Source organism: Palaemon carinicauda, chromosome 40, assembly GCF_036898095.1.
Source record: "Palaemon carinicauda isolate YSFRI2023 chromosome 40, ASM3689809v2, whole genome shotgun sequence".
NCBI lineage: Eukaryota > Metazoa > Arthropoda > Malacostraca > Decapoda > Palaemonidae > Palaemon > Palaemon carinicauda.
In genome coordinates this window covers 43,604,091-43,629,754 of record NC_090764.1, presented here as the reverse complement: position 1 = coordinate 43,629,754, position 25,664 = coordinate 43,604,091, and the positions used below count along the sequence as shown (strand labels likewise).

The following is a 25,664-nucleotide window of genomic DNA, read 5'->3' as shown; positions in this document are numbered from 1 at the left end:
GAAGCAGATGTACGTCAGAGAGTGAATGAAGGTTGCAAAGTGTTGGGGGCAGTTAAGGGAGTAGTAAAAAATAGAGGGTTGGGCATGAATGTAAAGAGAGTTCTATATGAGAAAGTGATTGTACCAACTGTGATGTATGGATCGGAGTTGTGGGGAATGAAAGTGATGGAGAGACAGAAATTGAATGTGTTTGAGATGAAGTGTCTAAGGAGTATGGCTGGTGTATCTCGAGTAGATAGGGTTAGGAACGAAGTGGTGAGGGTGAGAACGGGTGTAAGAAATGAGTTAGCGGCTAGAGTGGATATGAATGTGTTGAGGTGGTTTGGCCATGTTGAGAGAATGGAAAATGGCTGTCTGCTAAAGAAGGTGATGAATGCAAGAGTTGATGGGAGAAGTGCAGAGGAAGGCCAAGGTTTGGGTGGATGGATGGTGTGAAGAAAGCTCTGGGTGATAGGAGGATAGATGTGAGAGGGGCAAGAGAGCGTGCTAGAAATAGGAATGAATGGCGAGCGATTGTGACGCAGTTCTGGTAGGCCCTGCTGCTTCCTCCGGTGCCTTAGATGACCGCGGAGGTAGCAGCAGTAGGGGATTCAGCATTATGAAGCTTCATCTGTGGTGGAAAATGTGGGAGGTTGGGCTGTGGTACCCTAGCAGTACCAGCTGAACTCGGCTGAGTCCCTGGTTAGGCTGAAGGAACGTAGAGAGTAGAGGTCCCCTTATTTGTTTTGTTTCATTGTTGATGTCGGCTACCCCCCAAAATTGGGGGAAGTGCCTTTGGTGTGTGTGTGTATATATATATATATATATATATATATATATATATATATATATATATATATATATATATATATATATATATATATATATATATATATATATATATATATATATATATATATATATATATAGTATATATATATATATATATATATATATATATATATATATATATATATATATATATATATATATATATATATATATATATATATATATATATATATATATATATATATATATATATATATATATATATATATATATATATATATATATATATATATATATATATATATATATATATATATATATATATATATATATATATATATATATATATATATATATATATATATATATATATATATATATATATATATATATATATATATATATATATATATATATATTATAATATATATATATATATATATATATATATATATATATATATATATATATATATATATATATATATATATATATATATATATATATATATATATATATATATATATATATATATATATATATATATATATATATATATATATATATATATATATATATATATATATATATATATATATATATATATATATATATATATATATATATATATATATATATATATATATATATATATATATATATATATATATATATATATATATATATATATATATATATATATATATATATATATATATATATATATATATATATATATATATATATATATATATATATATATATATATATATATATATATATATATATATATATATATATATATATATATATATATATATATATATATATATATATATATATATATATATATATATATATATATATATATATATATATATATATATATATATATATATATATATATATATATATATATATATATATATATATATATATATATATATATATATATATATATATATATATATATATATATATATATATATATATATATATATATATATATATATATATATATATATATATATATATATATATATATATATATATATATATATATATATATATATATATATATATATATATATAAATCACCCCAAAACAATAACACATCTTCCACAAAAAAAATTCAAAATCACAAATTTCAAGTAATTTCTATTTTTCCTAACAGTATTTACCTCGAGCTACTTTTTTAGGAGTATCTGGGATCTCCTCCTTATCCGACCAAGAATTTTGCGCGGTGCCCCCCATCTCTGGTTTCCCTTGTCGGGTCCCTCCGTGGCGGATAGATACGTGCCCTGAGGCGACCCGGGGTCAGCGCGTGGATGCGCTACTGGGTCTTTGTCGTCAGTAAGCATATGTGTTTCTACCTTGAACCCCAGTAAGGCACCCGGGGCAGGATGGATGGGCAATAACCCGAAAGTAGTTCGAGGTAAGTACAGTACTGTTAGGAAAAATACAAATTACTTAAAATTTGTGATTTGTTCCAGCACAGAGTACTTACCTCGAACTACTTTCTTAGGAGACTTACACTTTAGGAGGCGGGGGTGGACTTACAGGCCGGAAGACCCACCACTACCATCCCAGGGCACGGGACCTAGATAGGCAGCTGTTTGTATAAACTCACCTTTATAAATAATTCGGACATGGGAGGAGGGAAGGGAAGGGAAAAGGGTAGCAAGGAAAGGGGAGTAAGGGGGTAAACTTGTGTCGCTCGCAATTACTTCCCTCGGGCTACCCAGGGCCGTAGCCCTAAACTTGTTGAAGGGCGGAAATGACTAGTCCAATGGAGGAGTCCAGGGACTTCCTTGTGCAGTCTTTCAGGTAGTGGGCCGTAAAGGTGGACTGCCTGGACCATGTGCCTGCTCGCATGATTTGGCCCACTGCCATGTTGCTGTCAAACGCCAAAGAAGTGCTAGGACCTCTAATATCATGGGTAGCGGGGGTACCAGGGACTGCAGACCCCTCACTGGCGTAAGCTCTCTTGATGACTTGCCGAAGCAAGAAGGCGATCGTGTTCTTTGACACTGCCTTCTTTACCGAGCCTGAGGAGACAGACTTTTGATGCCCGGCCGGAGTCTAGCTGTCCTGCTGAGGTATTTCCTGACCGTTCTCACTGGACACAGGAGCAAGTCTTCCGGGTTGTCCGAGTGAGGGATCGCCGGGACCGAGAACCCCTCGAACCTCGGGTCTGCAATGGCCGGGTTCTGTGTTTTGGCCACAAACTCAGGCAGAAACTTAAAGGACAGGTCCTTCCACCCTTTCGAGTGCGAGACCTCGAATGACAAGCCGTGGAGCTCACTCCCGCGCTTGGCTGAGGCCAGAGCCAGCAAGAACACCGTCTTGAGGGTGAGGCCTTTATCTAGAATATCCACGAGGGGCTCGAAGGGAGGCCTTGTCAAAACTTTGAGAACCTTGGCCATGTCCCACTGCGGGACCCGAGCGGCGCGGGGGGAACAAGACTGCTCGAAACATCTGATGAGCATGGTAATCTGGCGAGAGGCCCCCAGGTTGATGCCTCTGAGCTGAAAGACCTGCCCCAGAGCCGCTCGGACTCCCTCGATGGCAGGAATAGAGACCTACAGGGCGTCCCTCAGGTGGACCAGGATGTCTGCAATCTTGTGGACTGATGCATCCAGAGGCCTCAGATTCTGCGTGGCACACCACTTCACAAACGTGGCCCACTTGGCCTGGTACACCACGATCGAGGACTTCCGCAGATACCCTGACATCCTCGAAGCTGTCTTCTCCGAGTATCCTTCTTTTCTCAATAGACGCTCGATAACCTCCACGCGTATAGCTGAAGGCACTGAGGGTTTTTGTGAAACCTTCGAAAGTGAGGCTGGTGCAGATCTTCCCTTATTGGTAGAGGCCACGGAGGAAGGGTGGCCAGGTCCTGTAGATCCGTGAACCACTCCCTCTCCGGCCACCAGGGCGCTACCAGTCATCATTATTACCCTTGATTGTCTAAGTCTGTTGAGCACCTGCCTGAGAATCCCGAAGGGGGGAAAGGCATACAAGTCGAGTCTGTCCCATGAGTGCTAGAAGGCGTACTCGAACGCTGCTGCCGGGTCTGGCACAGGAGAACAGAACACGGGGAGCTTCGTGTTGAGCCTTGTGGCGAACAGGTCTATCACCGGTGAGCCCCACAACTGTAGGACCTTCTGGGACACTTGTGGGTGTAGGGACCCCTCCGATCCCACTACTTGCCCTGCTCTGCTGAGGCCGTCGGCTAGAACGTTTCTCTTCCCCGGAATGAATCTGGCTGTGCGAATGATGTGATTCCTCTCGGCCCATTCCAGGACTCGAGCCGTGAGATCGCACAGCTCCCTTGATCTCAATCCTCCTTGCTTCTTTATGTAAGCCACAACGGTGGCGTTGTCGCACATGAGGGCAATTGCGTTTCCCCACAGCCGATGGGCAAATATTGCGAGGGCCTTTTGAACCGCCAGCAGTTTGAGCAGGTTTATGTCGAGAAGCTTCTCCTCCGGGGACCACTTTCCCTCTGCTGTCTCTTCGAGCAGATAGGCTCCCAACCCCTCCTTTGACGCGTCTGTGAAGAGCAACATCTCCGGAGGAGCGGACGCGAAGGGCACACCCCATAGGGTGTTCGCCCTGTCGGACCACCAGAGGAGCATGTTTCTGGTGGCTGGGGTCATCATGACTAAGGACTGAGGCGGGTCTCCTGGTGACCAGAGGTCCTTCAGATTCCACTGGACCGGCCTCAGCTTGAGCCTCCCCTGAGGAACTAGCTTCTCCAACAAGACCAGGTGGCCCACGAGTCGCTGCCAATCCTTGGCCCTCACTAGTGCATTTGCTAGGAATGGTCGAATTATGTGGTCTAGATTGTCCAGTCTCTCTTGAGAGGGGAATGCCCTTGCTACCTGGGAGTCCAGGACCATCCCTAGATACGTCATCCTGGTGGTGGGGATCAACTTGGACTTCTCCAGATTGATGGTAACCCCCAGTTCTCTGCAGAACTGTAACAGCTTTGCCCCCTGCTCCTTTAAGGCTGCCTCTGAGGCTGAAAGAAGCAACCAATCGTCGAGGTACCTCATCAGCCTGATGCCCTGCTTGTGTGCCCAGGCTGATACTACGGTGAATACCCTCGTGAAAACCTGAGGTGCCGTTGACAGGCCGAAGCAGAGGGTCCTGAACTGTAGAGACTGGGCTCCCCACTTCACCCTGAGGAACTTCCTGCTAGAGGGTGTACGGGGATCTGAAAGTAGGCGTCCTTGAGGTCCAGGGACATCATGAAATCCCCTTCCCTCAAGGCTGCCAGTACTGACTTCGGCGTGTCCATCTTGAAGGACATCTTTCTGATGAACTTGTTCAGGGCTGAGGTCGATGACTGGTCTCCAACCACCCGTAGCTTCCTACGCCAGGAAGAGCCTGCTGTAAAACCCCGGGGACGATTCCCGGACGGGTTGCAGTGCTCCTTTGTTCAACATGGCCGACACCTCTTCCTGCAAGGCTGCTCTCTTCATGTGGTCCTTGGGGGCCAGCCACTCTGCCCGATGCTCGGGAATCAGAGGAGGAGGTTCTGTTAGGAAGGGTATCCTGTATCCCTCCCTGAGGACTGCCACGGACCATGGGTCTGCACCGTTGTCCCGCCATGCTTGCCAATGGAATTTGAAGCATCCCCCCACCTGTGGTATGGGAAGGTGTAGGGGGCCTCTCTTCCTATCTCCTTCTGGGGAGACGGTATGAGTGGCCTCGTCTCGAGCCCGAGTACTTTTGTCTAAAGGAGGCCTGGGCTGGGGCAGCACTTCTGCAGGAGGGCCGAGAGGACTGATGCCAGGAAGGGGAGGAGGCCTCCTGTCTAGCTGGTGGCGTAGGCGGGTAGGCCCCATCCACAGACGGTCTTCTATGTGGAGGGCGTCTTGTTGCTGGCTGCTTAGGCTCAGCCAAGTCCTTCAGTTTCCCCACTATCTCCATGGTCTCTGCTACCATCTGTAGGGGGAACAGGGTCTCACCTCACACCGGAGCGTTCCAAAGGAACTTGGCCTCACGTTCAGGGAGTCTATGAGGGAGCCTGTTTAGCACTGTGCCTCTCCTTCTTAAGATTCAGTTTGCTGTTTGAGTCAAGGACTGGAATGTTAAGAATTTCATCGCCTTGCCCCAGGAGCGTATGAGCTCATGCACCGAGAGATCGTGGGAGAGTTGAAAGCCTGCTAAAGTGCATGCCCACAGGTCAAACCAGGAGGCCACATTGATAATGTCCTGAGACGTGTCCACCATCATAGTGGTCTCTGCCTGTGAGAACACCACGGGGGCAGTAAGGATCCTGTCATCCTTCCTGCCCTGGCTCAGAGCTGAAATGGCTTCTTCCATTGTCCGAGGCCCTGCAGGCAGCCCGTGTGGCACATAAAATTTTCTCTGGGTCCTTAGCCCGGGCAGGAGCTTGAAGGACCCTTGGGCCCTGAGGGAGTTCTTGTGTCCCGAGACAAAACGGTCGTCGTGGTCCCTGCCCAGGGACAAGTCTGGAGCCACTGGTAGGGTCAAAGATGGTTTCGGCTGTACCGGGTTGTTCACCATCCTACCCAAACCCGAAAGCCAGGCCTGCTCTGAGAATGGTTTGGACTCATCTAGCCTGTGGTGATGCCGTATAAGTGCTAAAACTTTCCTGTATGAGGATGCTTCATTAAGCGAACAATCTCCAGCATCCACTGCTTCTTCGATTACGGATGGATCCGTGGGGGCGGTCGTATCCCTGGCATCCGGCCGGCTCAATGGAGCGGCTATCTCCATCACGGATGGAGCCCTCGAGGAGGAGGTAGCCGTCATGGGTATACACCCTCCCGGAGGATTCCGTGGAGAGTGACTGCCATGCTGTGCCAGCGGCTGCATCCGATGCCTGGATGGAGCCGGTGAGACTTTGGGCATGGGAACCATGCTGCTGGGCTGAGCCAGCGGCTGCCTCCGCTGAACGGATGGAGCCGGTGACTTGCCGGGCAAGGGCAAGGAAAAGTTAGTGTGTGCCAACGGCTGCATCTGAAGCGTGGACGGAGCCGAAGAGACACTGGGCAAAGGCTCGTTAGCAGCTCCAGCAACCGCTGAGGCAGGCACTGGAGCGGCAAGAGCCCTGTTCAACCCACAAGGGGGAAAAACTAACTTACCCAATTTTACCCTCTTCTTTTTGGAACTCTTCTTCTTCTTGCTCTTTTTCTTAGCAACTTTGGCCTTCTTCCTAGACGGGCCTGAGTTCGAGCTCGACTTCTTCCTCTTCTACTTCTTTTTCTTTTTCTTCATCTCCCGGTCGCTGGAGTCTTCCGACGATGAAGAGGTGGAGGACAAGGTATCGTCCGAGGAAGACGAAGAAGAGGAGGAGCTATCCGAGGCCCCTGAATCCTCTGCCACCAACATGGGGGCTTGCAATTGTGCTACCGGGGTGACGGGTTGCATAAAATCAGGAGGTAGCGCAACAGAAGGCACCGCAGGCGTGAGCAGTGACCCACGTGAGGCAAACCAGCTTGAAAACTCTTCATCTTGCCGCATGGGTGACCTGAAGGGCGTCCCTGGTGCCATCCACACAATGGAATCTGGGTCAGAAGAGCACGTGGCTCGTCTTTTCCTGTCTTGGTCGCCCCCTGAAGTTGCTGTACCTGAAAAACACTGCCAAGGTGGTGGGGAAGAAGCTGGTGTTCCTGATCACCCCCACACCGGATCCTCACTCGAGACAGGTCCTGCGGGCACCAGAACCTTGTCTACCAAAAGGACTCCCGTAACAACAGCAGACTCCTCACTCGTCTGCGTAGGCACAATGCAATTGGGTTTATTAATACCAGACTCATAGGGAACAGCAATGGGCTTTTTCCCCGCAATGGACTTACCTCGTCCCCTACTCTGGGTAGGGGAAGGGGAAGGGGAACCGCTCTCCGAAGGAGCTGAAGGAGACGCTATCAGAGAACCGAGACCAGGCTTCCTCGGTGACCGCTTCGATGCTTTCTTCTTCTTGGTGCTGTGCAACGTCCATTGAAGTTCCGGCCAGGACTCACACTCCAGAGACGTGGAAGCAGGCGAGCACACTCTGCCTCGACACGTGGTGCACAACATGTGTGGATTGATGTTCACCTTAGAGAGCCATGCCCCGCATGACTTACCGGCCTTGGCACCGGGACAACGATGTTGAGATTCCATGAGGGTAACCACATGCAACACAAGTAACACAAGGAAGGGATAGGAACGGGAAAACACAAAGGGAACACGTGGAACACAATGGTGGGTCGGACGGGATGTGAGAGAGAGCGGCGAGATGTGAACTACGCCACGACCAGATGCTTACTGGCGACAAAGACCCAGTAGCGCACCCACGCGCTGACCCAGTGTTGCCTCAGGGCACGTATCCATCTGCCACGGAGGGACCGGACAAGGGAAAACGGAGATAGGGGGGACTCCGCAAAATTCTTGGTCGGATAGGGAGGAGATCCCAGATACTCCTAAGAAAGTAGTTCGAGGTAAGTACTCCGTGTTGGAACAAAATGAAATATTGCAATTACACAATACAATATAAAATAACTTCACTCATTTCTTCTTATGACCTCTGTAACTAAAATACAGAATACCCAAAGTAAAAAACAAATCATATCAACAACAGTATTACACATAATACACAGCCTCATCAATAACCTCCCTCTGGTTGCAGGCAATACGGGCCTTTTAGGGAGGGACAGGGGTAGGAATAGATATTCCTTCATCCCTCTATTTTACTTGTCCGGGTTTACGGCACAATTTCACAACACAACTCACCACCACCGACTATCAACCGGTGGCCACAAGCCGTTTTCCCGAGAAAATTATTCGTCTTCCCGCCCTTCTCTTATAACTTTAAGTATAACGTATTCACATCTTCACATTCTCTAACACTGCCTTTCCTCAAGGCTGAACTTTAATCCCGCAGCCACTTGCCCTTCGGGAACCGCCCCGGCCCCAGCAACCAGAATCATATAAATACATGAATAATTCAGCATCTGCCTGACGGATCTCACCTGACCTATTTAACCTCTGATTGTTTTTAGGTTCACTCAGCAGTAGGTCATACATATTACCACACTCATCAAAATTACCACAACACTTTATGTATACATTAAGCATCAACATAAGAACACATAGTTATCATCAAGTTTATTCAAAACACGTCAAAAGAAGAAATGAGGTCTGTTTAAACAACAACAGCAGCCAAGGAAAATAATTCTACTCATCAACTCGAGGTATGTCACGTATGCAGCGGTAAGGAAGAACACTCTGATTGACACTTTTGAAAACTACCTCTTCAGGTACCACATGTATGTGTGCCTGATGATGTTTAGACACTGCGCCATTGATAATGCTTTGTATCACTAGTGCTAGATTTAACCATCTTTACTCGGTACGGACCCAAATATGCAGGCTCTAGTTTATGTTTCCTAGGTTGTAATAGTTTCAAATATACACGATCGGCCACAAATACTTTTACCGGTGTGGTTTTGAAGCGACCATCATACTTAGAGCTGTGTTTTTCATTAGCTCTTTTTAAATAAACACAGTATTGCTCAACTGAATAATTTGGCAACTGTTGCGAATTAATCAGGACCGTATATGGTAACACAGGATCCTGTCCATACACTAAAAAGAAAGACATGTCCCTGAACGAAGCATTATATGCAATGTTCAAAGCTAGCTCAGCTGTAGGAAGCATGGCATGCCAATGAAGGGGGTCATTAGCCACTAAGTAACGTAAAATTCGCACTACTTCCCTATTATGCGATTCCACCAAGCCATTAGCTGAAGGCCTATATGCGGTCACTGAAAAGTGTTTAATTTTCATCAAGTCCGTGACTGATTTCACCACCTTATTTATAAACTCGAGACCATTATCACTTATCAAAATTTTCGGGCAACCAAACCTAGTAATGAAAGAGCACAGCGCTTGGGCTAATGAATTTTCCGATTTATCCAACATTGCATAAGTATGAGTGTTCCGAGTTAATGCATCCAGAAATATACTCCCCATACCTCCAGGGGTTGGTTTCGGAGCATTGGGGTAAGTCGGACACTTTGATAAGCTTGTGAGAGCCTCTGAAAGTGCCCGAGCGTTGCGCTTCTCTGACTTCCCTCCTCATCTCTTGTTGTTCCTTGCGGAAACTTTCCATCATCAGTTGCCGCTGTGCCATGAGCGCTTCGCCCTTGGTTAACAGCGGGTTCGATTGAGGGGTTGGGGCCGAAGAGGTTGACGGCACAGGTTGATATGCCGTCACAGAAAACTAAGGGTCTTCCGTTACTGTTCATACGGATCCTTCTTCCTCCTCGGGTGGCTGGGCCACCTCTTCTTCAGGATTTTCTTGTAGAAGATCCTTTTCAAGTCTGAGGATACCTCCAACATCCATTCTTGATGGATGTCCATGCCTTCAAGAGCCTTATTGATGTCAGCCTTTATCGTCAGCTGGATGAAGGGAGGCTTGACCTGTGCCTGAGGCACAACCGCGTTAGATTGGGCCTTAGGGAACAGAAGGCTTCTCATAGCTTCGTTTGGCAGGTAAGGTCCCGGAGAGTTCTTCTGGAACCCTCTTACCCACTTACGAAGCGTTTCCCTCGCAGTATCCCTCGACTCCGTCATCTCAGGATCACCGAAACCATCGGTCATCAAGGCTGAGCAAACGGTGCAACCCTTTGGATCCCAATACCTCAGGGTTTCAGTTGCAATGGAGCAGGGGGACATGAGACCTGCACATCCTGTGGCCACAAAAGTCCCTACTTTTGTGGTTACAGAACATGACTGCACACTTCACCTTAGCCTCCTCCTGTAAGGAAAGAAAGAGTGAAGTGAGTATGGGGTAATTTATCTCATTGATAAATTTTCCCATGCATTAAAAAAAGTACACATTACTATTATTAATATAGCTTAGGAGAGTAAGCTAGAAAGGAAATAGGAAAGACACATATCTGTGTTTCCCGTCCAGGCAATTGCTGTGACCTCCCACAATATTATTATTTTTAATTTCCATATTAGTGAAAATACAGAGTGGAATAACTCTCGTGCGTAGAGCCGGAGTCAGTGTATACTAACATTATCTCCACCACTTGTAGAATATTAATACTGACGGGTAATCATTGGTGTTCCAATGATCTAGGATACATCAGAATGTTGAAGGATTACTTCCCTCAACATTTTCGAAACGGTCTCAACAATGGACTGTGAAAGGATACACAGAGTATGTTGGAAATTCATACTACTGTATCATTATATACTGTAGTTTTCTAACTGCTGTGTTGTTATACTGCAGGAATACTGGCTACCGTATTGTCTTATACTGTAGTTTTGCCGGTATGCTACCGGGTTAGGCTAGTACCTGGCGGCACTAGCCAACAGAGAGAGAGAAAGAATGGAGAGAAGGACCACCGTATTATTATAGTTTAATACAATAATTAGGGTTGTAGGGACTACTGTCTCTACTGCCTTCTTTCCAGAATGAGGATTCAAATGGAAGGGGAGAGAATGCATTAATTCTAGCTTCCATCCAGTCACAATTTCTGTTGCCGACTGTATTGCCGGTTACAGGGTTTGTGAATGGCAGTCCAAGGGAGGACTGAAGAATACTCAAAGTTGTAATGGGTTTCCCATCGGCAGCCGTCAGGGCCGGGTCAACCTTTCCTGGAGCTTTGCTTCCGTTAGGGAGATGGTCGAAGCGGCAACATAACCGCCTTTGTAGGAGCCCGGCCGGTAACTCAGTCAGCCCGACAAGCGGGTGTGATTGTAGAATACTGGCCACAGGAATCGTTTAAAGGACAGAAGGGGAAGGGAATGGATCTTATATTTTACATAGAACGATGGCGGCAGGTATACCTCCTACTTTCGGCTGTAAATCAAGGAAACATAGTTCCCTATACCGGCGCCGTCTTGGGCGGCAGAGGAATAACGATTCCCTAGCCTAAGACATGTCTTCTAGTTCACAGGGGAGAAAGATGGCGGCAATTATACTACCCACTTTCGGTTGTGGACTAGGGAAGCCGAGCTTCCTATGTCGGCAACGATGAAACCAGCAGGGGAATGACTATTGGCCCCCATCAGTAGCGTTGTCGGCAACAAGACAGAATACCCTGAATTACTGTCGTATTTCAAAGCCGGGATACTCACCGGCAAAGAAGATCGAAAGAAAACACTATCCCAGTCCAGCCGGAGTACACTACTCAATGGCAATGACAGAGGATAGGGTTGTCGCTTGGGTTGGCGGCACTCAGGGGGAAGGAAGGGTTTATCCTCATTTTCTCTAAAAGAGAAGAGTATTGAATTATGATAGAAATTCTACGAGATATCTATATCTCTGACTGAATTGATAAAACGATGCTAGAGGTTAAAGGGGGGATAACGTTACTAAAGTATAGTGAAACGCGTTAGGCTAGCCTAACTCGAGTCAGGATCTCGGCTACACTAATACCACCGAGGCCCTATCGTATACAATCGAAACGTTTTATTTGGAAGAGGAAATATTACATGTGTAGATCTTATCTTCACTAGTATAATTTTGCCTAAATAGCTAGAATTTCTTTATAGCTAAATACCGGGAACCTCGTACTACTAACTAAATAAAGCATTTATGGCATACGACACCAAAAATTATACACAGGAAAGATTAAATACTCAACTTTCCAGAGGAAGATGCTGGAGATTGCATGGTAATATTCCTTGAAAAACAGTAACAACACCGAGAGCAACGTGGGAGAACACCGTGCTTAAATGGCTACGTTTAAAGGAATAGTTCGCTGTAGTAGTACTGGGAGGGGATCCACCGGGTAACCTTGATAACGGCTCCCCTTCAACTTTTCCACTCTTCCCCCTCAAAGCGTAAAATCTATTTGGGGTGAAGATTGCCATGTGTCGTATCAAGAAATACGTCCCCTGATATTATGCGATATCCTTAAAAGTTATATTAAGGATACTCGCGCCAGGAGTTAGAATTCTGGAAACCTGTGGTTAATTCTCTGGGAGTATCACTGTACCCAAATATCCCTTAGAATGCTGCCTAAAGGGACCTTCCATCAGGACGACATGGCTGAGCCCAAAAAAGACACTTATAATTATTCTAAGGTAGGTGTACAAATGGGTACCATTTTCTATCAATGCCAAAATAATATTTAAGCAAGCATTACACAAATAATTAAAGTAACATACCGAATCTAGAGCCATTGTCTCGTGGTTTACAAGGAATTCCACCACTTCTCTATGATCTGGATTGGAAGATGAACATGCAGCTATTGCAGTTATCAATTGTGGAACAATTAAATTAGAGTTTAATGCTTCCTCGCGATTCTGTAGAATTGATGACACTGCATAGTTTGCTAAATCTTCGGAGAGAAAATTCTGTGGGAATAAAAAAATCAAGAGAAAACATTTCTTTGAGGTAATTTATTTTTGCATCCTTTTACTAAGCTGCTTTATAATTTCCAAAGCAACACATCAGTTCCAATACATCAACTGACTAAATAAAGGTAACAAAAGTAACAGCCCACAAACATTTGTTCAACTACAGGAAAAATAAAAGCCATATAAACAGCTATATGTATTAGCTACATTTAAAAAAAAACAGCAGCAACTGCAATACCTCATATACCAATAAGTGCAACATTAAATATGTACCATCTATGACACTTGAAAGATAATATTGATAAAAAGTCCATATTTACCATTATTAAACAATGAACTCAGTAAATTCCTATCTAAAATTAAATTATTCTTAATGTATTAACTTCAGAAAAACAACCTTTACTAACATGCATTCTTTCATTGCTAAATCTAAAACCTTAGTAAAATAAACTTTTAGAGCTTCAATATGCTGACTTTCCTTTATACAAGTCAGACCTTGTCATTCACAAATGTAGGATAACAAAGAAATCAGCAAATGAGGAAAATCCGGGAATAATGGATGCACTCTTAATGGTACTGTACTTTCAAATTGCCTAATTTCTTATATAATTACAAAAAAAATCTTGGGTATTTTAGCTTTGGGATCAAGACATAATTAACAGTATTCATAGTTATATAACAATCAATAAAAGAAAGAATTCAGTTATAAAATACTAAACATAAAAGACAAAAATCCATCATTATAAAAGGCTTGAAAATTCAATTATATAACAACATTAGTCTCACTCTATCTATTATCACCCGATGTGTAATTGAGTATGCTGTGCTGTATTTGGTCTTGTAAAACTCAATGCTCTTTTGTATTCCCAATTAGGATTACATAACTCAAATGCTTATTTGTATTTTCAATTTATACGATGTAAAAGCATAAAGTAATATGTGACCAAATACAGCAGATCATATTCATCTAGGATAGTAAATTGAAAATGATAGTGTTCAACAAGTGAATTTTCAAACTCTTATGTAATACTGTAGTGGCTTTTGGTCTTTTCTGCCAAGGGTTGCTCTGTATTTGGTGTTATATAACTATGAATATACACCTTTAAATATTGCTTTATAGAGTACCAGACTCTTGAGCAACTAATATTTGTCAAAAAATAAGATTAGACTATACTTATATCATTTACCTTCATCTAACAGTACTCCAATGGCTTTTGTGACAATGTACGAGGGTTTATGGTTACCGTGTGTTTTCCATGGTGTGCCGTAAACATAGTGAAGTTTCTTTGCAGTGTTTTTAGGAACCACAGCCAAACCAATTTCCATCTTTTACTTTCATTTACTTCCTTTGGTTTCTTCCCATCTAGCCACTCAATTTAAACTTTCTCAAACTTTCATTCTTTATCCAAAAGTTTTCCAAGTCAATACTGTGAGAGCTTGAAAATATGACTAAGTGGTCTGGTTAAACTACTATTTCAATAGCAAAAGTCATCTTCATCAGTCTGAGACTTTCTAACAAAACATTAACTTGTATTCCTTCCAAAATGTGCATATCGTATGACTAGTTAATTATTTTCCTTCTGTCACCTTTTTTATGTTCAATTCAAGTAGATAAGGCATACCATATTTAACTTTATACCTATGCTAAACATATCAGCATAATTTCTTTTAAATGTGTTTACTATCCTCATAGTCCCTTGATTTTCAAATGATTTACATAAGGTTTACTTAAAAGTTTTCACTTAGGTTTTCCAAGCTAATGCAACTAAAATTTTTTGAAGACTTGAGTCAAAGGTTCCTTTATACAATCCTACTTTCATCTGCATAAATACTTCTCCTATTCCAAAAGCATTTGTCAATAAACAAATATTTTTACTCAGGAATCACTCACTATACTACAGTCGGGTGACAAATCGATTATTTTTGAAAGATGCTGTGTTATGTTTTCTCCCAGTTGAATATTCCACTGTTAGCGATAGCTCTCTATTCCTATTAACACTACCATTTGTTCTCCATCAATTAAAGACTACCTGTCCTTATACAGTATATCTTCTTCCATTGAAATATGCCTTATGACTTTTTATGTACTAATATCAAGGAAAAAAAGGGCCCAGAGCAAGTGGTCTATTAATGTCACAGTGATGAATGATTCACTTAAGGGGCCAAGCTAGAATGCTAATATATGAGGGTATAGGAAGGAAAACACAAAATCTTGAAAAAATTTACTGAGCTTCGTATGGCAATGAAGAATACGTATACAAAATATTTTGTCAAAATTCCTCTTACTTTCATAGTTATAGGGTAATTAGTACAAGTAACTCAATAAACCATAAACATTGTTCCCCACAAGAAAATGCAGTACTGTATTTCATGTGTTATCGTAAATTTTGATAATTATTACATTTTAATGTAAAAGAAATTGTGAACAATGGCATCTGTATAGCTTCCAAAAATTACAAACAATGTATTACATGGTAAATTACACTCTTCGCCCTTCAGTCGTACCACAAACCTCAGAGAGAGTACATGTCTGAGTTTTACCTCTGACATTCACTCATTTTTACGTTTGTTTTTCTCGTTTTCGGCAAGAATTTTATCATTTCAAAGAGAAAAGGACAATTTCATCATCTTGCTAACATAAGGAAGAAGAAAATTAGCTCTATTAAGAGTTCAGAAGAGGGTAATATCAGTAGTGCAGAGAGAGAGAGAGTAGTGTGGATGGAGAAGCGATGGCCTAGCCTGACACGAGCCAAAAGAAGCAAGATATTGTGCAAAAGGATCTTTGTTTATGAGTAAATTATGATAAATAACTTTGTTTTCATTTATCAATATCCAAAAAGGAACATAAAATTCATAATAATCAGGATTTATTAATATTGTCTTTGTAAAAATACAAAGAAAAACTTTGAACACCCTCTGACATTCACTAATTTTTACGTTTGTTTTTCTGGTTTTTGGCAAGAATTTTATCATTTCAAAGAAAAACTTTAAATGCCGTATCTCAAAAATATACATATTGACCTTCAAATTCAATAGTCTCCCTTAGTTTTAAAGATACAGATTTGAAATTTGGTATATAACTTAGAAATACATTATAAAACAATGAAATGAAGCCCTTTTTTCCAATTTTTGTTTCATATTTGTTTTCTTAATTTTTTTGCCTAATTTTTAGGGTTTATTTTTTTACCATAATGAAAAAAAAGCATATTTGGCATAAAAATTACTTTTAGAAAAAACTTCATATTATTGGAGGTCGATACCATGTGTTAGGATAGGAAATGAAGTTGAGCGATTGGTTTCCGGTGAGAGCGGGGCTGAGACAGGGATGTGTGATGTCGCCATGGATGTTTAACTTGTATGTTGATGGAGTGGTGAGAGAGGTGAATGCTCGAGTGCTTGGACGAGGATTGAAACTGGTAGATGAGAATGATCATGAATGGGAGGTAAATCAGTTGTTGTTAGCTGATGATACTGTACTGGTTGCAGATGCGGAAGAAAAGCTTGGCTGATTAGTGACAGAATTTGGAAGGGTATGTGAGAGAAGGAAGTTGAGAGTTAATGTGGATAAGAGTGAGGTTATGAGATGTACGAGAAGGGAAGGTGGTGCGAGGTTAGATGTCATGATGAATGGAGAGTTACTTGACGAGGTGGCTTAGTTTAAGTACTTGGGGTCTGTTGTTATAGCAAATGGTGGAGTGGAAGCAGATGTACATCAGAGTGTGAATGAAGGATGCAAAGTGTTGGGGGCAGTGAAGGGAGTGGTAAAGAATAGAGGGTTGGGCATGAATGTAAAGAGAGTTCTGTATGAGAAAGTGATTGTACCAACTGTGATGTATGGATCGGAGTTGTGGGGAATGAAAGTGAAGGAGAGACAGAAATTGAATGTGTTTGAGATGAAGTGTCTAAGGAGTATAGCAGGTGTATCTCGAGTAGATAGGGTTAGGAACGAAGTAGTGAGGGTGAGAACGGGTGTAAGAAATGAGTTAGCAGCTAGAGTGGATATGAAGGTGTTAAGGTGATTTGGCCATGTTGAGAGAATGGAAAATGGCTGTCTGCTAAAGAAGGTGATGAATGCAAGAGTTGATGGGAGAAGTTCAAGAGGAAGGCCAAGGTTTGGGTGGATGGATGGAGTGAAGAAAGCTCTGGGTGATAGGAGGATAGATGTGAGAGAGGCAAGAGAGCATGCTAGAAAAAGGAATGAATGGCGAGCGATTGTGACACAGTTCCGGTAGGCCCTGCTGCTTCCTCCGGTCGCCTTGGATGACCGTGGAAGTAGCAGCAGTAGGGGATTCAGCGTTATGAAGCTTCATCTGTGGTGGATAACGGGGGAGGGTGGGCTGTGGCACCCTAGCAGTACCAGCTGAACTCGGTTGAGTCCCTTTGCAGACTGGAAGGAACGTAGAGAGGAATGGTCCCCCTTTTTTTTTATTTGTTTGATGTCGACTATCCCGGAAGTGCCTTGGTATATGTATGATATCAGGTCTTATACAGGGTAGTAATAATTATCAAGGGAGGAGTTAGAATTTGAAAAACACTAATTTTCAGGATAAATTGCCCTGGCGTCACAAAACCGAAGGTCAGAGGCAAAACTCCTATGCAGTTTGGAGATGTCCTAAGTCACCTTATTAAGTGGTATGAATGTCAAACTCCTGTCATTAAAAATCAACATTAGCCGGCCAGCCCCCTAAGTAAATGTGTATATCCCGTTGAGTGGATAACATTATTCTGACACTTTTTGGGGTTACTATTGTGCTGTACATGTAATTTCCTGTTGGCTTTTGTTAGTACCTGTAGTATCATTTTAACATTGTAAAACATATTTGTTGTATTATTACCACTAATTTCAAATAGAATCTTTTCTATATGGCTAATAATACATTTTTCATTTAGAAGGATGGAAGTTAAGTTTACTGTACAGTATATGCATAGGACATCTATGATTCTACATGACATCTATAATATATACTTCTTAACTCCAAGAATCAGGGGTTTCACCTGCTCATCTATTGTGAGGTAAGGTGAAATGAATGGGAAAGGTAATTTTCATCTATGAGGAAGTTCCAGGAAATGTATAAGTACCTGTTAGTTAATTAGTCATTTATTTCTATGAACCTCCTCTGATGTTCATATTGCTTCTTCTCAAGAAGTTCGGTTTAATAGTCATTTACCGATAATTTGTTTTTGATTTCCCATTTTCCTTTCCATAAATAAATCCATGCCTTAAAAAAAGAATGGAACCTTCTAGTGCTAAGTGGTAAGAACACCAGAGCTGCCGCACCAGATATTCTTTGTCCCCTTCAGTTTCTTAGTCATATCAACTGAAATCACATTGTTTGCTTACAGTGCAATAGGATGTCTTTCCCTGGTTTTGTTAGCAATTACTGCAAGGAATGCACATGGGAATTGTTTCTGGGAGATTATGATCAGCATTTCCCTTGGGTATCATACCAGGGACAATACTATGGTTTAAATAACTTGTGAAGTGTGTGTTTCACTCACTGAATCACTCATAGAAAACTATTTTTCAATTATTGCAGATCAAGTTAACAGTTCAAAGTATAAAAGGAAACTTGCCGTTAGTTCAGGAGAAAAGCCAGGGAAGACTAGGCTAGTTGATTACAGCGAGGATGACGTCAATAATGACAAGCCTCCACCTTTGGACAATTTGAAAATTAAGCCATTTTTTATTGGGATGCACTTCACGCGCTTGTGACATCACTTGCTTTCTTTGTTAAAATTTAGAAGTACAATGAACCCTCCTTTAAAAGAAGTAAGTCTGGTTCCCCCCTCTCCATTGCCTAACATAACATAATACCTACAGTATATCAATATAATATCAACAGAGTTTCCTTCAGTTACGGTACTGAAAGTTCACTGCACACTACAGATTCAAAAACCTGAAGCATAGCCTCAAATTCTTTAAATACTGTACTTCATTACCTTCTGCTGCTAAACCTTCATAATACCACAGTCCTAGTTGCTCTATAAGACAATTAAAATGAGAGACAGAAGACTGAGAGTGTAGATTCTAATATACCTCCACTTGCTAATGGAAGTGCTCTTAAATAATCTCATACAATATCACTTAGGTAAATGGCATGACATATCATGTGATTCCCCTAAATTATGATTAAGTGAAGAAAGTTTCAACAAAAGTCAATCATTTTCATCATGTATCAGATGACAGTTTACACTGTTCGCTTGCACGCTTGGCCACTAGCTCATTACTAGTTAACTCAAGTGGCTTAAATATAGGCAATATTACATCTACAGTCAAAATGAGTCCTCTACACCCACTTACAGCAGCCCCCTTTTCGAATGGTTAACATACCGAGAAATTAGTTTATTTTAACTCAGCTCATCCTGTGGTAAAGGAAGAAGAGTACATTACGTAAAAAACTCTGAGGCAGACAATAAAAGTGAGAAAGTATCACCTTTTCAAACTTTCCATACCGTACGGATGAGAAATAACTTAGTAAACCAATTGAGGTAAGCTTGGAAGCTTATTATTCTACCAAATCTGAAGAAGTGGCTATTTCCAAGACAGTTTACACACCTCGACTCTCAAAATGTAATATCCATAGATATGGAGGACCAATTTTACAACAAACATATAAGAACATGCAACTGTTATGGGAACATAAAAACTAAAGAAGAGGTACCAAGCAGTAGCTCTACACCAAGCACCTGCAGAATGTCTGATTACAAAGAACCACTGGAACATGTGGACCATCAAAATTCTGTGACTAGTGCAAAACTGAACACCTGTACAGCTCTGAGAAATTTCAACTTTTCCATATAAAGAAACCATCAGAATCTACACTGATGTTAGACTTACTCTTGATGATCCAGTAGATGGGCAACAAACATTGCACATTTTTTAAGTAAGCTGTATTTTTCCAAGCCATACAAACCTGAGTCCTTTAATTAAGGATATCCTTTTAGCGTGGTCATTAAAGGACTTCAAACCTTGAGGGGCACCAAAATGCCAATTAATAACCAAAGTCCTCCCTGAAGGAGGTGCTAAGCTAGCCTCCAATAGGCCATTGTACTTACGAATGAGCAGGCATCCAGTGTTGCATATGGAGGTCCCTGAAGCTCCACCATCAATTTTGGAAGTGTATGGGACAATAGACTTATCTCACAACCGACTTACCTGGGTAGCTGGGAAAACAGGGACTGCCAGGAACAAACCCGGGCCATGGCACAGGGCCAGCCGGATCACATGGTACCAGCCTAAACAACTCAGGTATCATCCAACACCCCCATAAGAGAGAGGTGGTGTCACAAGAGGCCCTATTCCTACAACTATGGATGGCCTTCCTGAACTTCTTTGTCCTCCTCTTCTTCATCTGGGAGGAAGAGTTGGAATCAAGAGTCAGAGGACAAAGAGAGGGAGTAGGAAAAGAAACAACTTGCATGTTTCTTCCTCTTTTTAACTCTTGCTCCTGGCTCTGCAAGAAGAGAGGTCAAGGTCTGAGCAACCGTCGATGACAATGCTCTTCAGAAGGGGAAAACAAGACAGGTTCATCCAAGAGGAGCCACAACAATGGGATACACTGTCACAGGGGGCCGAGCAGGAACACTCCAAAGGAAATGCAACCCTGCAATAAGCGGGGTTGGAGGCCTAACCAATGACACTGAGAGAGAAGGAACAGGCCCAGAACTCCCTGGCATAAGGGTCGAGGCAACAGACACAAGGGAAGGGATGGGAATCACAAGCACTGGCTCAGGGTAACGCAAGGGATAGGGGTAACACAACACTTCTTACCTTTTCCTTTAGCCCTCACCTTTACCTTTCAAGACCATGGCTCCCGAACCTGACACCTTACCTGTTGCCAGGTTGGAGGCTACCTTAGCAGACTTAACCACTATTATTATTATCATTATCATTATTATCATCATCATATTATTATCATTATTATTATTATTACTTGCTAAGCTACAACCATAGTTGGGAAAACAGGGTGCTTTAAGCCCAAGGGCCCCAACAGGGAAAATAGCTCAGTGAAGATAGGAAACAAGGAAAAATTAAATATTTCAAAAACAGTAACATTAAAATAAATATTTCCTATATAAACTATAAAAACTTTAACAAACAAGAGGAAGAGAAATTAGATAGAATAGTGTGCCCGAGTGTAACCTTTGTACCCTCAGGCAAGAGAACTCTAACCCAAGACAGTGGAAGACCATGGTAGAGGCTATGGCACTACCCAAAACTAGAGAACAAGGGTTTGATTTTTGAGTGTCCTTCTAAAAGAGCTGCTTACCATAGCTAAAGAGTCTCTTCTATCCTTCCCAAGAGGAAAGTAGCCACTGAACAATTACAGTGCAGTAGTTAACCCCTTGTGTGAAGAATTGTTTAGTAATCTCTGTGTTGTCAGGTGTATGACGACAGAGTAGAATATGTAAAGAATAGGCCAAAATATTTGGTGTATTTGTAAGCAATGGGAAAGTGAACCATAACTAAAGAGAAAGATCCTATGGAGTACTGTCTGACCAGTCAAAGGCCCCAATAACGCTCTAATGGTAGTATCTCAATGGGAGAGAGGTGGCCTTTGCTACCAACTCCCTCAAAAAAGTCGTGGAGGGCCTAACTACGAGCCCAAAGTAAGACTAAGCCTTCCTAAGAACAAAGTCAAAGCTTCTCCAGCCTTCGAAGGGGAGGGATGAACACCAGGAGTTCCCCACACACCAGCAAAACCTGAAAACTCAACTGATGTAGATCAGAGTCTTCTTTACACCTGCAATGTACTCTTTGGGGACCGATCCAGGGATGTATGCACAGGCGCGACAGCAGCTATAGCATCCACAGGGAGACAGTAGCAGTATAAGATTTCCCTGGAGTCTTCTTGGGCGTCGCCCAGACCAACCCCAACAAACACTTCGCACGTTTCTTCCACTTCAGGGCGTACGCTTGCCACTGCACTGGAAGCCATGACCTACACTTAGAGCACGGGGATGACTACCAACAGTCATGTGCTCTACATATTCTCAGAGGGAGTGATGATCAACAGCCAGTTTAGCCATAAACCGTATGCAACGTTCTCCTTTCTCCTGCCAAACACAAACTTCTTGCTACCACTTCATCACAAATGATCATTCACTTCCTATAATAGAGAAAGAAATTAGACAGTTTATTTTCCAGGAGCTGTCTACACATCCATACACAACAGTGGCTGAAACGAAAGTGAGATTTCTACAACTGGAAAGGGGGCGGGGCTTCTCGACCCACTCCATATCCAGTCGGATAACTGCTTGTTATCCAATTTTAACAGAAAATACCAGCTTGTGCTGAAATGATATCCCCAATTAAAGGACAAGGATTTGTATGACATGCAGGAACAAGACCAAGTTTAAGGTTGGATGAAATCACTACAATGAGATTACTATAACTTTTCTATACTGAAAACCACTTGGATTACCTATTTGGAAAGAATAATAATAATTTTAGCTACAGTATTGTGGTATATCATATTTAGAAGCATAAGTACAAAACTTAATCAGTCTTAATTTCTGGTGTAAAAAATTAAAATCATACACCTTTACCAGACCTAATAAATCTACCATTCATTATTAATGATGCTGGTAAACTATTAAGAACCTTAAATAAAGGTGACCTATTTCAAATCATAATTTATGTACAGTAGCTAGGTAATCTTTGATTAATTTCCATATCATCGGCATGAATCACTTTTCACTAAAATGACAAATTCGGAGATAATTTGTATTTTTCCTAACCATACAAACCTTAGCTATTTACATGGGGTATTACTTTCGGCGTAGCTGAAATGGCGAGCCATTAGATTTTTAACGAGGGTTAACTACCCTCTCGCTAGCTAGCGAGGGGGTAGGAGAGTGGTAGCTAGCTACCCCTCCCCCCTCACACACCGGTGAACTGATTCACTTCGCTTAGAGGTAGGACTTGCCTTGGGGAACAGGGCTGGCGGGCAAATATGAGTAAATAGCTAAGGTTTGTATGGTTAGGAAAAATACAAATTATCTCCGAATTTGTCATTTGTTCCGTAACCGAAATACAAACCACGCTATTTACATGGGGTGACTTACCCCTTAGGAAGGATGGAAAGTCCCAGCCTTACTAGCTTTGGCTTTGCCCGGGGGCTCAGAATCCGAATGAGCAGCACTCAAGAAAAAGAGTCCCTGCACCTCGCAAGTTCCTTGCTCCGCAAGGAACGTGCGGCCTACATAAGCTCGTGTGTGGAAGGAAGAAGTGTGACTTGTCCTAGGAAGTCGACCTGAAGTCCTTTAGCTGGAATTCTAGGCTAGGACGTTCCCAATACCACCTCGTCAGGGTATGGGGGACGCGACAGTATTAACTTAATACTAGGAACACAAGGAAGCATGGTTTACCTGCAGAGGTTTGAGGTCAACTATAAAGAGAACCCAGGATGCTGCTTTCCCCAAGAGAGGAGAGGATGAAGAAAGAAGTAAGGGCCAGACATACTTCTTTCATTCATGCAGTCTAAAACCGGGTAACAATGCCCTCAACCTTCTGCTACCTGTCCATTAAGGAGCCTGAGGTTAAACCAGCTGTTGTGTAGCCACCACAGGGCCGATAGAAAACGTATCGAAGCTCCTGTGGGTCACGACCTGCAGGAAGTGGGCTGTGATGGTCGTTTGACGCTTCCAGACTCCAGCTTGTAGCACCTGCGTCACAGAGTAGTTCCTCTCGAAGGCCAGGGACGTTGTGATGCCTCTGACGTTGTGTGCTCTAAGGCGACGTGACGGAGGAGGGTCTGGATTTAGGGCGTAATGGATGCCCCTTCGAATCCAGGCTGAAAAGGTATTCTTGGTGACCCTCCTCTCCGTTCTTCCTATGCTCCCAAACAGGGCTTGCACGTGAGGACCAACTGCAGCTGTTCTTTAAGATAACACCTCTGACTCCTTACTGGGCATAGTAGGAGATGGTCTGGGTCATCTGTTACAGAACGGAGACTCGAAATCCCGAAGGAGTCGAACCAAAGGTCTGAGACTTCAAGATTTTGAGTCTAGTAACCAACTCAGGGACGAACCTGAACGTTACCTCCCCCTCTCCTCTTAAATGGGCGACGTCGTACGAGAGACCATGAAGTTCGCTGGCACGCTTGGCCGAGGCCAGAGCAAACAGGAGCACCGTCTTCCAAATCAGGAGACGATCAGAAGCCTGGCGTGAAGGTTCGCAAGGAGGTCTCTTGAGAGCCCTAAGAACCCGAACCATGTTCCATAGAGAAGGTCTCACTTCCGACTGGGGGCAGGTAAGTTCGTAGCTTCGTATGAGCGAAGAAAGATCCAGCGAGGAGGAAATGTCTATTCCTTTCAGCCTGAAGGCCAGGCTTAAGGCTGAGCGACAGGCTTTCACCGCCGAGAGCGAAATGCGCATTTCCTCCAGCAGCTATACAATAATTCCGCTATTGCTGGAATAGTGGCATCAAGGGGAGAGATACCTCTCCCACGACACCAATCCACAGAAGACTCTCCACTTCGCCTGGTAGACCCCTGCGGATGACTTGCGCAGGTGTCCAGACATCCGCTCCGCAACTTGTTGCGGAACGCCTCTTTCTGTGAGAGGATGCTGGATAGTCTCCAGGCGTGAAGCCGAAGCGATGCTACGGCTTTGTGGTACTGTAGATGTTGCAGTGTGGTTGCTTGAGTAGCTCGTGTCGTGGGGGAAGCTCTCTCGGGAGTTCCGTCAGGGGATGCAGAAGGTCCGGGAACCACCCTGCATGATGCCGTAGCGGAGCTATCAGAGTCATCAACAGGTTGACCGATAGTCTGGTCTTGTTGAGCACCCTTCTCACCAGACAGAACGTTGGGAAGGCGTAGACGTCGATGGTGTCCCACCGTTGTAGGAAGGCATCTTGTCAGAGTGCCTTGGGGTTTGGGACTAGGGAGTAGTACAGCGGCAGCTTGAAGTTCAAGGCTGTCGTGAACAGGTCCACAAAATCAGGACTTTGTTGGCTACTAGAGGGTCCAAAGACCACTCGGTACCCACTATCTGCGAGGCTCTGCTCAGACTGTCGGAGAGCACATTCCTTTGCCCGGAATGAAGCGAGCCGATAGTGGTATTGAGTGGAATCGGTTCCTCTCAGTATCTCTACTGCAAGATGGGAGAGCTGTTATGAAAAGGTACCTCTCTGCTTGTTGAAATAAGCCACTACAGCGGTGTTGTCGCTCACGGAGCGACCCGCCAGGGATTCTTGGAACTGATGAAGGGCCAGATATACGGCCTTCATTCCTAGCAGATTGATGTGGAGGAACCTTCTGATTCTGACCATAGGCCTGAGATCCTTTGGTTCAGAACGTGCCCCCCCCCCTTCTTTTGACGCGTCCGAGAACAGCATCAAATGCGGGGGAAAGACGAGAAGATCCACTCCCTTTCAAAGGTTCCCGTAGGTCAACCACCACTGCGGGTCCATTCGTTCCGCAGGTCCCATAGGGACCAGAGTGTCCGGGGAATCGTTGCCTAGTTTCCACCGGGACTTGAGCCGCCATTGCAGGGATCTCATCCTGAGGCGGCCGTTTGGAACTAGACGGGTCAGGGAGGAAAGGT

The 25,664-nt window shown here is 43.1% G+C and overlaps 1 protein-coding gene across 1 annotated transcript in view; it reads right to left on the bottom strand.

Moving 5' to 3' along the window:
• The window catches only part of LOC137631741 (uncharacterized), a 220,245-nt gene that overhangs the window by 76,001 nt on the left and 118,580 nt on the right, over positions 1-25,664 (bottom strand). The window contains exon 8 of the mRNA XM_068363651.1: positions 12,923-13,111. Within this exon, the coding sequence (XP_068219752.1) occupies positions 12,923-13,111 (189 nt within the window). The remainder of the gene's footprint in view (positions 1-12,922; positions 13,112-25,664) is intronic.